The sequence below is a fragment of the Leucopleurus acutus genome (genome assembly GCF_964270905.1).
Source record: "Leucopleurus acutus genome assembly, chromosome: 19".
Lineage (NCBI taxonomy): Eukaryota > Metazoa > Chordata > Mammalia > Artiodactyla > Delphinidae > Leucopleurus > Leucopleurus acutus.
The window spans coordinates 16,945,627-16,960,347 of NC_139161.1; the positions used below are offsets into that span (position 1 = coordinate 16,945,627).

The following is a 14,721-nucleotide window of genomic DNA, read 5'->3' on the forward strand; positions in this document are numbered from 1 at the left end:
GGAAAGTCTACTAGTAATGAATTCTTTCAGCTTTTGTATGTCTGAGATAGTCTTTATTTTGCTTTTGTTTTGACAGTTGTGGGTATAGAATTCTAGGTTGATAGAATTCAATTCACTACTTTAAAGATGTTATTCCACTGAGTTCTCGTTTACATTGTTTCCAACAAGAATTCTCCTGTCATTGTTATCTTTGTTCCTCTGTATGTACTGTATAGTTTTTTCCTCTGGCTGCTTTTAAATTTTTCCCTTTATTGCTGGTTTTGAGCAATTTGATTACTTTTTGTGCCTTGGTGTCGTTTTGTCCATGTTTCTTATGCTTAACGTTCATTGATCTTCTTGACTTTGTGGGTTTATAGTGTTTACCAATGTAGAAAAATTTGGGGTATTATTTCTTCAAGTTTTTGTATCTCTCCTCTCCTTCATGGACTCTAAGTACACATGTATTAGACCACTTGAAGTTGTTGCACAATTCGCTGATGCTCTATTCATTTTTGTTGTTGTTTTGTTTTGTTACACGTTTTGTTTCATTTTGGATAGTTTCTATTACTGTGCCTTAATGTTCACTGACCCTTTCTTCTGCAGTGTCTAATCTGCCATTAACCTCATTCAATGTCTTTTTCATTTAGACTTTGTTTGTAATCTCTAGAAGCTCAATTTGGGTGTGTTTTACATTTTCCGTGCCTCTACTTAACATTTTCAGTGTTTAGCCTGGGTTTCTTAACAACTGAAATACAGTTCTAATAACTTTTCTTCATGTATAATAACTTTTGTGTGTGTGTGTGTGGTACGCGACCGCTCACTGTTGTGGCCTTTCTCGTGGCGGACCACAGACTCCGGATGCGCAGGCTCAAGAGAGCCCCATGTATAACACCTTTTTAAGTGTTCTTTTCTACCAATTCTAACATCTGTATAGGCTATGGGTTAGTTTTGATTGGTTGCCTTTTCTCCTCAGTATGGGTCATATTTTCCTACTTCTTTGCATGCTTGGCAATTTTTCATATGATAACAGATGTTGTGAGTTTAGTTTATTGTGTGCTATATATATTTATATTCCTGTAAAATGCTTGGGCTTTGTTTTGTCTGAAATTAAGTTACTCATAACAATTTTATTCTTTTAAGCCTAGCTGTTAAGATTCGTTGGGTAGCAGTTCATGTAGCCTTTAGTCTGGAGCTCATTATTTGCAACTACTGAGACAAGTCCTTTCTGAGTATCATGAGGTTTTCCAGTCTGACTTGTAGGAACAGGTACTATTCCTACAACCCTGTGTGATAACCAGTTATTCTTATTATTAATGCTTTCTTGTGGTTCTTTTCCTGGCATCAAGTAATTCCTCACACCAATGTACTGACCAATACTGTGTTGAATTCTCAAGAGATCCCTCTGCATATCCCCAGAGTTCGTTGTCTGTGCACTTCTTTTCTCTCTCATACTCTGCTTTGTGAACTCTAGTTACCTTGGTTTTCCCAGACTCTCAGCTCCATTTCCTCAGTCAGGGAGTCCACCAGTCTCAGCCTGGACTTCTCTTCCCTGTACCATGACCTGGAAACTCTCAGAGAAGTAAGTTAGGGCTATTATAGGTATCACTTCATTTATTTTCCATCTCCTGGGGATCACTGAACTGTATTGCCTGAGGTGCAGTTTCTTGAAAACTGTTGTTTCATATGTTCTGCCTGATGCTTTCATTGTTTCAGGTGGGAGGTTAAATTGGTCCTTGTTACTTCATCTTGGCCAGTAGCCAATAATGTTCTTTAAGTCTGTTTTATTTTCATACAGGGTCCAATTAAAGATTAGGCATTGCATGTCATGTCTTTGTTTCCTTTAATCTAGAATATTTCCCTGCTATTCTTTTTTTTTTTTTTTTTGTCTTTTATGACATTGGCATTTTTGAAGAGTCTAAGCCAGTTGTCTTGTAAATTGCCCCACAGTCTGGATTTGTCTGTTTCCTCATTTGATTCAAAGTAAATATTTTGGGGAAGAATACTATATAGGTGATGTATTCTTCATACTTCATCACTTCAGGTGGCCCAGTGCTAAGTTTGATCACTTGATTAAGGTGGTTTCTTCCATATCTCTCCATTTTGAAGTTATTTTTCCCCTTGGTAATTGATAAATAATATGAGGTCCCATACTTTGGGATCAGTGGAGATCCTACTATCAAACAACTCTTCACCCAACTGTGCATCAATGATAATCCTTGTCTGAATCGATTATTACATTGACACTTGCAAAATGACACTTTCCTGATCTATCATTCCTTTTGCATTTATTAGCTGACATGATTCTATAGAGAAGAGCTCCCCACTTTTCATTTTGAGTATCATTATGAACTCATGTGCTTTTTTCTAAATTAACTATGTTATACCTTATTATAATGATCATGTTATTCTTTGGAATGTTCCATTTGTCTAGATTTGGCCAATGTGATATCTGTTATTGTTTAAGCACACGATGCTTTTTTATTACTAGAATAATTTCTAATATCTTATACTGACAAATAGGAACTGAGAAAGGGACTCCAGAAAGTGCGGCCTTATTCAGACTCTTCTTAGAAGTCTGCCTTCTTCCTGTGTACTCTCAACCCAAAGTGAGGCTTTGGAGTTGGTACGAGATACTTCTGAATCAAATTACAGATCAATGTCACCCAATTCTAATCCCTATTCCCTTTTTTCTAGGCATACCATACCTACTGCCATCCTAATCCTTCTGTTGGGCACCTCTCTCCTCCTCTATATTTATTTACAACAGTCAAGAGCAGCAATTGGCCAACCGGCCCCTATCCTGTTCTCCAGCCCATGAGCCCCAAGAACTCCTTTTTGCACTGGTCTGTGGGGGCCTTGGACTCCCCCTTCTACCTACTCAAGTAACTCTTTTATCACAACTTTAATGACCAGTGTTTCCATTTATAGGATCTTACCTAGCCGTATGGGCTGCTGCCTCTGCCAATTTAAAAATACTATTGAGGTTGTCTGTAAGACACTCAAGCTGCGTTGTGACAGTGAATGCCTGACAGACGTGACACCTTGTGGTGAGTCTCAATTGCGGAATAATACATTTTTAATTTAATTTTTTAATGTTTATTTTTAATCAAGGATGATAGATTTTAAAATTAATGATGTAATTGCATTATTTTAATTCATTCATTCAGAGTTCCAGATCCCTAAGTTTCTAAGAACTACCCCCTTGCTAAAAATCAGATTCTTGGTTACATTATTAAGCTAATAATAGCTCAGGTACATTGTTAGCTTAGTAATGTAGCTGATCCGCATACATAAAGGAACAAGAGAAAGGAATGGAAGGGGGAAGGGAATTCACATTAATGACCACATATCCTATGCTGTGCTCTCTGCAAATGAGAACTTATTCATATAGCGCATCACATTTTGTAAACTGATTTTATATACATTAAGTCTCAGGTACTCTTTGTCTCATAGGAGAGGTGTAAATATATTTTTGTTTATTTTGTGTGTTTCTGCAATTTTATAAACAGTACAAGTGATGCTGTTTTATGTCCTATTTGGAGCCTGGGATTTTCTGGTTCCATAACCAGAAGCTGCTACCTAGCCCTTCTAACGGACGGGAGAGCTAGTTTATTCTTAGACTGTCTAGCTCTGAGCTTGCTCTGAATCTCAAGCTTTTCTATCCACAAAACACTCAGGGGGTTTCAACTATTTTTCTATATATTAGATTTATTGGTACTAAGTTGATGACTTCCAAAATGTACTTTCATGCCCAGGTAGCTTGAATACAAGTCTCTTTCAGTGATCTAGAGCACATCATACAAATAACACTTTGCACCTTATATAAAGGCAATATTGCTGATTTTTCAACACGGTTTTTTTTTTTCTGGCCGTGCCACACAGCTTGTGGGATCTTAGTTCCCCAACCAGGGATTGAACCCGGGCCACAGCAGGGAAAGTGCCGGGTCCTAACCACCAGACCACCAGGGAACTCCCCCTGACAACTTTACTAATTATTATTACTCCCTTCTCCCCCAGATGTGGGCAGAAAAGGCATTTTTACTCTCCTTTTACAGGTGAGAAAAAACAAGATCAGAGGTGTTAAGTGCTATGACCCTAGTGCCCCGATCTCCTGTCCCCAGTTTGGGGCTCTCTGCAAGCCCATGCTCCTCCTTTCTCATGACCCTCCCCTCCTCCTCTGACCCTCACCAAAACTACTTTTAATCCTTTTGGAAGAGAAGCCCACCTGCACAATGGTACACATTGCCTTCACACAGTCAGAAGCTTTGGACGGTTCCCCAAGTAAAGCTGGAAATATTAGAAGTAAAATGAAATGAAAGCAAAGTAGCCATCTGACAGAAGTTGCTTGTTCCCTTGTGCAGTTGAAGACCTCAAGTATTATTCCATTGATTTGTTGAACATTCCACATTGGCATATAATCTGGCAAATCTCTGAATTTATACCCCAGATCCCTGCCCAAACTTTACCAAAGAGACAGGGTGGACATAGTGGTTTTTTCTGTATAGATCCTTGTGTTATGGGCGCTGGGATATATGGAAGCAGGGACTGAGCAAAGGACTCGGTGGGCGGGTGGAGAAGGACATGTCCAGATGACGACCTGTTAGCGGCGGTTGTTGTCGTGGTCATCTGTGATAGCAGCAAGAACACAAGCACTCTGAAGAGGTGGAGAGAGGAAGCCTCACACTCCTCTGCCTCTGAGGCAGGACAGGATGGGGGTATATGAATGTGAGGAGTCACAGTAGATCTGCAGAGAGTCCAGCTGAGTAGGGGAATATTTGTCTTCCAGCCTTGCCTTTTCTTGAGTACTGGCCCCTGGGAACCAGTGGAGTAATCCTGAACATAGTTACTATATTTCACGCTACAGAATTTTCTGAGTACATAGCCCCTTTTTCAAGAGATATCTTTTTCACATTTTGTTGTTGCCAGTCATAGGCTTAAGTGTGGGTTTCTTTTACTCCTCAGTGGCACTCAAACTTTGACTGATTCCTAATTTATTTGGCTGTGGACTGACAAAAAGCTGTCCCATCAGTGTTCAATGATCAAAAACAGTCCCTTCTTTTTTGACAGATGAAGAAACATCTATAGGGAATGCAGAAGGATCGTTGATGAAGGTGTTACAAGCCCGGAAAAAGAACACCACCACTGAGCTGACTATTGAGTCCGAGAGGGCGTCGTCAGATAAAAGTGCTGTCAGCTTGTCAGGCTTCATGAATGAGCAGCTGGACTTTAAGAATAAAAGTGATATTATCAGTACACTAAATGACATACTGCCTTATACCTCAGAGGGAAATCTCGGAGATGTGGAATCAACATTATTCCCATTCATTCAACTTCTTTTCTCAAATACAGCAGATGGAGATATGCCGCAGGGCCTTTTGAAAGGCAATACAAGGAGCCCTTCTGTTAAACCTGTACCCAAGAATTCAACTCATAAAAACAAATTGAGGAAACTCCATTTTGTGGAAAATTTGTTAGCTGCAGAAACTCAAGAAAAAATTGATGAGGTTAAAAAGGAAGAAAAACCTGCCACGCGTACGCGTTCCAACATTTCAAGTGCCACGTTTAAAAGCTACATCTTTCAAAAGAAATTGCAAACTGCCCAACCACAGAAAGACAGCCTCGCAAACATTGAGAGTACAGAGGAAAGGCTGCTGAGAGTGAACAGGGTCCTCAAGGGCCCAAGGGGCATACAGAAAATGCACCTCAAAGCAGTGGGAGATGAGAGCGTCTGGAGGAAACAGAATGCCCAGCCATCTGAGGCGAACACTGCTGAAGAAAGAAGGCTCAGGAGGCCATCCCCAAGAAAGCTGAAACAGCTGCTCATGGTGCAGAGGCCCAGGAAGCTGGTGGGAAAGTCCTCCAATGCAGAGTCTTCATTCATAAAGGAACACAAGGCAGCAGGCTCCTCTTCCCAGAAACAGTACTTCAAGGGCAGGCCTTCTGCCTCCATCCCTCCAAAATCCCCATCTGACGTTAAAAGCAGATCAAAAGACTTATCCAACACTCTTCATGTTTTAGAGGATGCGAAGGCTAGAACTAGAAACATTAAGGACTTCGAACTAATCTCACATTCTGGAAAAAAATACATCTTCCATAAAATTAGGTCTCATCGGGTCCACAGAAAACCCAAAGGCAAAAGGAGTGGAAAGTTCAGAAAGAAAAGTTCACTCAATAGAATGATGCTTGCAAGCCCTCCGTTCTCTGTACTGAGGAGTCTCATAAATTCCCCTCCACGAGAGGCTGTTTCATCTTCAGGAGAAGTGACTTCTCAGGAAAAGCCTTTTCCAGAATTATTTTCTCTTTCAGACCCTTCTACAGAAAACACTACTTCAGAAAACAATACTGCACAAAATGTTTCTGAAGAAATTATTTCTACAGGAAACTCTACTCTGCCAGGAGGAACCGGCCCTGGAAACACTACCCATAGGAACGTGTCCACTGCACATTCTACTGTTGCTGCAGACAACAGTATGCCAACTGTTCAACACACCAACCAAACACGATGGGAGTACCACAACACGGGCACTGAGTTATCCTCTAAGCCCACAGGCTTCGCTTTCCCAGGGCTCACATCCCCGGGTGATCAAGTTGAAACTCAGCTAAACCAGCAGCTACGGTCCCTCATCCCCAACAATGACGTGCGAAGGCTCATTTCTCATGTTATCCAGACTTTAAAAATGAACTGCTTGGAGACCCACGTGCAGCCGGCCTGTGCCAACCTCATCTCTAGAACAGGCCTCCTGATGAAGCTTCTCAGCAAGCAGCAAGAAGTAAATGTGTCCGAAGCGGAGGGGGATACGGACCAGTGGAAAGCTGACAACTATATCAGTGAGAGCACAGAAGCCCAGAGTGAGCAGAAAGGGCAGGAGTCAAGTGAGGTGAGGGTAACCCCTGACACATGGGAGCTGGACTTTTACTCAGTTTAGGACACGCCATTAACGTGCCCAAGCAGGAATGCCACGGGCTCCTAGTCTCTATCTTATCTTCAGCCATGAAACGGGCTAAGACAGTGATCTCCCACTTTGCTCATTTAAACAGTGTGCCACTCTTCCTAAGGAAGACGAGAAAATGCATAACACAAGATAAATAAGGTGTAGATAAATAAATTGTAGAAGAAAATGCTAATGATAAGATTAACATTACAATTGGCTTGTTCTTATAGAAGCTACTCGCCTGAAAGGATTGGGTTTTATAGTAGTTTAAGAATAGTTAGCTAGCGTTTAGAATAGCTTTAAGAATAGTAAGTTTTCATCCCTTTTATCTCCTTGTTTTTAAAAAGTTGTTATTTGTTTTTTTAGCTCACAAAAGAAGTTCCAGCATATGGCTATAACAGACTCATCTTGGCAATATCCATATCTGCAGTAGTGACGATTTGGGTTACAATTCTCTGTCTCGTTGAGGTAAGGACAATACTTAATTCAGATTCAGAACCCACAAACTGAGAATCAAATCCACCTTTCCACCTACTACTACTTGATTCTTCTCTTTAGTCATAAGGACTGACATACACTTTGTTCTTTTACTGAAAAGTATATTCCTAGGATGTTTTTTTGTATTTTTGTTTTGTTTTTGTTTTTTTTCTGGGGGGCTGCGTTGGGGCTTCATTGTGGTGCACGCGCTTCTCACTGAGGTGGCTTCTCTTGTTGTGGAGTACGGGCTCTTGGCACGTAGGCTCAGGAGTTGCGGCGCACGGACTTAGTTGCTCCGTAGCATGTGGGACCTTCCCAGACCAAGGATCGAACCCGTGTCCCCTGCACTGGCAGGCGGATTCTTAATCACTGCGCCACCAGGGAAGTCCCCACAGGATTTTTAAAGGAACTCCACTCCCAGGAAATCTCTATGGAATTGGATCCATGATAACAAGCCATTGGACTATTTTGACAAGTTAAGTTTATAGGAAGGCCAGAGTTGACATGATAGTAAAATTCCTTCAACTCAGAAAACGATGCTGATTTGATGTACTCAGCAGTCACTCTCATTCTACTTTTGATTTCTTTCCTTGTTGGCTGAAATGATGAGAGGTATACGATCTCCAAAGTCATGGAGCTATCAGTCACCCTGGGAGAGGTAAAAGGACGTGCCTAAACGATAAAAGTGGGATCTTTTCAATTCCTTAGGTTTACTTAGCATCTTTCTTCTCCGGTGTATTAGGAATTGTGTAGATAGGTTCCATTAAACCACTGCAAGTAAAATCCTGCAGCAGGCTACCCTAAAGTAGGTCATATTTATAGTAGCCTATTCCTGGAGGTAGCCTGTTTACCTTTTGTTCAGTTACACAATGGTTTATTACTTTTCTCCACAGGCAGTTGCTAACATTAAAAGAGTGGTTTTAATAAACTGACAATCTTGATTCTACCCTCCGAATCCAACCTACTTTATTTACCTTTTCTCTTGTAATGGCCTCCCTCCATTCCAGCCAAAGCGGCTCCTCACTATACGCTCGTTACACCATACCCATTCCTACTTTGGTCTGTGCCTTTGCCCATCTAAAATTCCTTTATTTTGCTTTGCCTGTGGAAGTCCTATGAATCTCTGAAAAGCCAACTCAAGTTCAGATATCTGTCTTCGTAAAGCCTTCCCTGAATACCGCAGCCCTCCTGATCCTAGTCCTGTGAGGTTTGTCACCATTTCTTGGGGGCCATAGCAAAGCGGTCCCTCCCCTCAGAAGTCACAAAAATGGTAAGCAGTTTTTTAAAAGGCAGCCCCCCAAGAGAGAAACACCAAAGTTAGCACATCATGGAGCTGAGCAGAGGTGTGTAAGGACCAATGGCTTGCGGGCCTATCAGACTTGAATACAAGCTGACATGATGTACTAACTTCTAACGAGAAATGTGTCTATCTGCAGGAGGGTTGGTCAGTAGTGAAAGCATAGAAAAGGTGAGGAGAGACCAGCATGGGCAGTGCCCATCCTCACATTGCCCGAGAGTAGAGATGGCACCTTAGGCAGCATAACTGACGAGTCAGGGCCCCTAGCCAGGCTGTGCCTGTGGAGGAGATGGACGGATCCAGCTACCTCAGGCCTTCCCATTAAATTCTCGATTCAGCTGATTCCTTTTCTAATTCTGTTCTCACCAAGTAGCCTCCGATTGTGTGATTGTGCTTTAGTGTGCCACGGAGGCCTGTCCCACAGAAAGCAATTCTCTCATTGTGTAGACACGGATGCCCTGTGTGTAGAAGAGATGTATTTCTCATTGTCAAGTAATAATTTGGCATTCTGATTTTTGATCAATCCTGTGATATTGATAAAGTGCGACCGCCACAACAGGAAGACGTGAGTTCTCTCTTGGTGAGGAAGAGTATGATTTCTGAGCCAAGAGGCTGGGGACTGGCATGGGGTCAGCTTGCTAGTCATTGGCCATTGCCCAGACTGTACCCTCTATATCTCCAGGTGGCATATGGCCTCTTGCCTTTTTAGAATTTCGGGAAAGTCCCCTTTTTATTGTTTTTAACTTCTAGGTAGTTTAACCTTACATTTGTTTTGTTTTGTTTTGTTTTGGCCTGCAGGATCTTCATTCCCCAAGTAGGAATTGAACCTGTACCCTCGGCAGTGAAAGCGAGGAGTCCTAACCGTTATTTCCTCTCCCCACTTATGTGATAAGCTTTTTGAGGACAGGGGCCATGCAGTGTTCTTCCTATGGTAGACAATAATGGGGTTCAATGGAAGAGAGATGAGGCATTATGTCAATTCCACAGTGAGGAATAATGCAGCCGAATATTTATTTGAAGTAGCATAGAGTCCAGCAGTAGACCCATGTGTTGTTAAGACTTCTGAAATGTCATGTTTCAATATTCCAATCAGTGGAAGAAAATGAATAAATGGTGATAGAATAGCTGCCTAACTCCTTGGGGGTAAACAATAGCAGATCCCCATTTTTCATCTTATTTCCATAAATGTGAAAAAGACCACATAAAGGTATTAGAAGAAAATAAAAGCAATATTTTTATAATCTTATGGTGGGAAAGAGCCTTCAGAGCCTGATGCCACAAGCAGAGCCTTTGATACATTCCACCATCTTGTCTGTGACACCAGCTTAGCACTGATTCATGCCAAGCGTAAGATGAAGGGTTTTCCATATATTGTCTGATTTAATGCCCACAGTCCTGTGAGGATGATATTACTATCCCTCCTTCATCAATGAAGGAGATCAGTGTGAGGGCCCAGTGGCCAAACCAAAAGCAGAAGCCAGTTTCACCCGACTGCAAAGTTTGTGCTCCCTACTCCACTCTTTTGTCTTGTCTCCTTAGAGACAAAAAACACTGTAAAGATCTGAAACACTGAAATTTAATGAAAGCCAGTATTTCTTTACTATGAAGAAGAGTTGTTTGTTTGTTTGTTTGTTTGGAGGTGGCGGGATTTGGCCATGCTGTGCAGCTTGCGGGATCTTAGTTCCCTGACCAGGGATTGAACCTCGGGCCACAGTAGTGAAAGAGCCAAGCCCTAACCACTGGACCACCAGGGAACTCCCAAGAGTTTCATGAGTCAACAAGAAGAAGACAAACAGTCCAGGGGAAAGTGGGGCAAGGGCTGTGAAGAGTAGGAGGTGTGTTGATAGTCTGCCACCATATCTGCCTGTCCTCTCCTCATGGCTCAGGTGGGGTGGGTTTTGTTAGCCAGGCCTTTGTCACCTCATGACGTAAAAATCATCTCTAGGGCTTCCCTGGTGGCGCACTGGTTGAGAGTCCGCCTGCCGATGCAGGGGACACGGGTTCGTGCCCCGAAGATCCCACATGCCGAGGAGCGGCTGGGCCTGTGAGCCATGGCCCCTGAGCCTGGGCGTCCGGAGCCTGTGCTCTGCAACGGGAGAGGCCACAACAGTGAGAGGCGCGCGTACCGAAAAAAAAAAAAATCATCTCTAATATTTTCTTCAAGTACTTTTATAATCTGTCTAGAATTTGTTGTATTTGTTTTTTAGTGTGGTTGAGGTAGGGGATGTAACTTTTTCCCCCTACATGAAGATCTAATTCTCTTCAAATCTTTCACTGAATGGTTTATTCTTTCTTCCCTGGTCTAATATACTCTCTTCATCTGGACTGTATTCTGTGATCCAGTTATCTTGTCCTGTACCAGTACCAGTATCACACTGCTTAATTCTAGTTGCTCTGTAACATATTTTATATCTGGTAGGGCAAGGTCCTACTCTTTGACCTTCTTTTGCATACATTTCATAACTATTCTTACATATATTCTCTCCCAAATGTCAGCTGGCCAGGTTTCATTTAAAAATTATTTTGGCTATAAGTGGATTGCATTGAATTTGTAGTTTCATTTGAGGAGAATTGACCTCTTTACAACATTCTAGGAGGATGGTATCTCATGCCATGTAAGTACTTCTTCTTCATGTCCTTCTGAAAAGTTTTAATATTTTCATCACATAGGTCTTACAAATTTGTGGTTAAGTTTATTCCTAGGTACTTTATGCATTTTTATGGATATAGTAAATGGGATGTTTCTTCTGTTGTTTCGTTAGTTATTTGTGTTATATGGGAAAGCTATTGAGGCTTATATGTTGATCTCTTGATTTTGTATGGAGCTATCTTACTCATGTTACTTCCAATAAAATATCTGTTGATTCTTTTGGTCTTTTTAGGTCCCTCATTTCATATGCAAATACGTTTGTTTCTTGCTTTCCAATACTTCGTTTCCAATACTTGGTTTTTCTTATCGTACTGATTAAGACCTCCTCCACAATGATCAATAGTAGCAGTAATTATTGGGCATCCTACTCTTGTTCTTGACTTTAAAACAATGCTTAGGTTTCTGCCAGATACTTTTATTTTCTTTTCCTACTTCTAAGAGTTTTTATTAGGAATTATCTGTTGAACGTTATCTAAAACAGTCAATAAAATATATCGCTGGCTGCATGCAAGACCCTAAGTTAGGTACTGTGGAAGAGTCAAAGGAATTTTAAACAGGGTAGAATTCCTTTCCTTAAAAAAGTTATCATTCTCACTGGGTAGATAAGATTTAAAGTAAAAAGGAATGAATAAGGATTTGGAAATAGTTGTAATGGCTAATCATGATCATGTTTTCTTTCAAAACAGATTTATTCTCATAGAATTGCAAATGAGGAGGATAAAAAAAGAAGCAGAAGGTAAATATTGGTCTTTGAAAGCAGAATTTTACAACTAGAGAAAAACATAGAACTCATCTATTTCAATTTCCTCACCAAAGGCAGGAAGAATGTTTAATTACCCTAATGGTTTAACCTAATTTAGAAATCAGCAGAATTAGCTCCCCAGCCCAAGCTGAGTTAGAACAGGACTGGCACAGATTCATCTGCTTTCACTAGTCCTTTAAGGAAAGAGGGTAGACGGGGAGGGGTTTTGGTTGTACCTGTTCCTGCTGGCCTGACGCCTGGTTCCTAGGCATCAGGCCAGGCCAGAGGCCTTCTAGGAGGCTCTGGGGTTGGGAGGGCCACATGGTTGGGGATTTAGGGGCTGGCCTCACTCAAAGCTGACGAAAGGTAGAACATATGAGCCCCTTCTGTAAAGTAGCAAGAAAACTTCCCTTCTCATCCTACTGTTTTTCAGGCCCCTACTCTCTATTCCCTTTATCCCAACCTCATAGAATTTTAACCGGGAGAAACTTTAGACTGTAGTTTGTCTCATCCTTTTAGAATAAGGAACTGGAAAAAAAAGAAAGGGAAAATATCTTGCCCCATGGTCATACTGCTAGTGATTATGAAAAAGAAGATGGTCCCTGTCCACTGAGGACTTCTCTACTGATCACACTGTGCTTGGGCTGTGAGCTAGGTTTTTTTGTTTGTTTGTTTGTTTTGTGAGCTAGGTTTTCTGTCACAATTCAGTAGACACATACTATATGGACAAAAGTAGTTTCTGAAACAAACTTACTGTGCACTCAGATTTTTTTTTCTATTCTATTTGTATTCAGAAAGAGTATTTTGTGCTTCCCTGCTGGTCATGGCCTTTAAACTGATTTCACAATTCACTGACACCTCAGTGATACCGTGCAGTATGAAAGTCATAGAGCTATAGATAACTTTGCTTGTTGGGTTCACGTGTTTACCTGGTGTGATTCAACTTATAGGATAGAGCAGCCAGGAAAACAAAAGCACCTTCTCCCCACACCCACACCCCCAGCAAATGCTGCATGTGCGACTAAGTGCGAAGCGGACTGGTGTGAAGCGCCTCTAGAGAGTAACGTGTTTCTGCCCAGCGCCGTCGTGCAGTGTTTTCACCGCACGAGGGCACTTGGCCAAGGGCCAGGAAAGGTGAACGGGGCTGAAAATCCTGCCTATACTCCATGCTAAGCCACATGCAGTGGTCTCCCCGGAGACACTGGGGGTCCACTTTGGACAGACACAGAGAACTTCTGGAAGGCCAGCGTGCATGGAATGAATTTCAAGATCCCGGGGCTTTGGTGATTTTGCTCATTGTGATTATGGACTGAGGTACCCGTTTAGTCCTAATAAGACCAGAGATAACACATTGTGCGAGAGGTGAAAAATGACATGTAACACTAACTGTGTGTGTTTTCCTCCGAGGGGCTTTTTTAGATTTCTGCGGCGTAAGAGAAGCTCAGGGGAAAGTGAGAGTCAGGTAAATTTGAGGAGGGTAAAGTACTGTGGCCAGAGAAAGCAGGGGAGATGCAGAATTAATACTTCCCTTTCTGTGTTCTAGGAGGGCGATTTCGGGAGAAGGCGGCCACTTTGGCTTAAGGATACCTATAGGCCCCTCAACGCCACATGCATGGAAAACATGGCACAAAAGCTACACGACAGGGAGTCTTCTGATGAGGATGAGATATTCTATAAGGATACAGGGTAAATGATAGGGGACAATTTAAAATTCTCATCTAAAATGAGGAAATAATGAAAATTATAATTGTTCTTTTCAAAATTAAAAGCCTTGGCATTACTCTTCTTACCCCAGGGAAGTCATCAAAGCCCCAGCAGAGAAGCTTCTGGCTGCCTATTGGATTGATGAAGAGGCGGGTGAGGAAAGTGAGACAGCACACGAGACTGCCACAGAGTGAGCCCTGTTCTGACTCAAGCCACCTGCAAATGTTATTTTCTTCTTAAAATGGCTTCTCATATTGGCTTCTCAGCATAGCCTGTAAAAATACTTATTTTTCTGATATTAAATGTATAAATTCATAACCAAGTTTAACCATGTGGTAAAGGAATTAAAATGTAAATAGTTGAATATTTATATACCAATAACAAGGGCCTGCAAGAAGAAGCAGGGCTGAAACTAGAATCCCTCATGGTAGCCAGTACTTCCACAAGAGGAAATGTGGGCAAAGGAGGATGAGTAGAAGGATAAAGAGAGGCTTCCCTCCCTTGTTTGCCCAGTATCATCCGTCCCTGGGAACTGGAAAACATACCATCCTCAAGGGGCATAGATCATTAAATCAAATGTGTACCCTGTCTTGGTAGGGGGTTCTCCACCACTTCAAACTGGGGGAAAATTCCCATTGGGTGGTTTTTTTTTCTTTAAAAGAAAATCCCTACCCTTGGATAACTAGCAGGGAGGTGCCAGAAAAGCAGGGTAAAGAAGAACGTGCGAGAGCAGCCATTGCCCAAGACGGCCCTCCTCAGGCCCTGGCCTCTCCTGACCCCGCTGCGGGTCAGCTGTGTGCCGCTCGGCTCCCTGCAGCTCAGCCCAGCACCAAACCTAGCCACCTCCTGCCTCAGCCAGCACAGGACCCGGGCTGCATGATTCCAAGTGATTCACTATGTGAATAAGTTCTCATTTGCAGAGAGCACAGCATAGGAAAAG

The 14,721-nt window shown here is 42.0% G+C and overlaps 1 protein-coding gene across 1 annotated transcript; it reads left to right on the top strand.

The window, feature by feature from the left end:
• Positions 1 to 2,923: 2,923 nt before the first annotated feature.
• On the top strand, positions 2,924 to 14,687 carry LOC309975609 (leucine-rich repeat-containing protein 37A-like; the record flags this gene model as incomplete). Its single annotated transcript, XM_082860786.1, has 6 exons — positions 2,924 to 3,026; positions 5,047 to 6,857; positions 7,278 to 7,379; positions 13,621 to 13,763; positions 13,873 to 13,934; positions 14,443 to 14,687. The coding sequence occupies 6 exons, from the start codon at positions 2,924 to 2,926 to the stop codon at positions 14,685 to 14,687; spliced, it is 2,466 nt and encodes an 821-aa protein (XP_082716912.1).
• Positions 14,688 to 14,721: the final 34 nt, after the last annotated feature.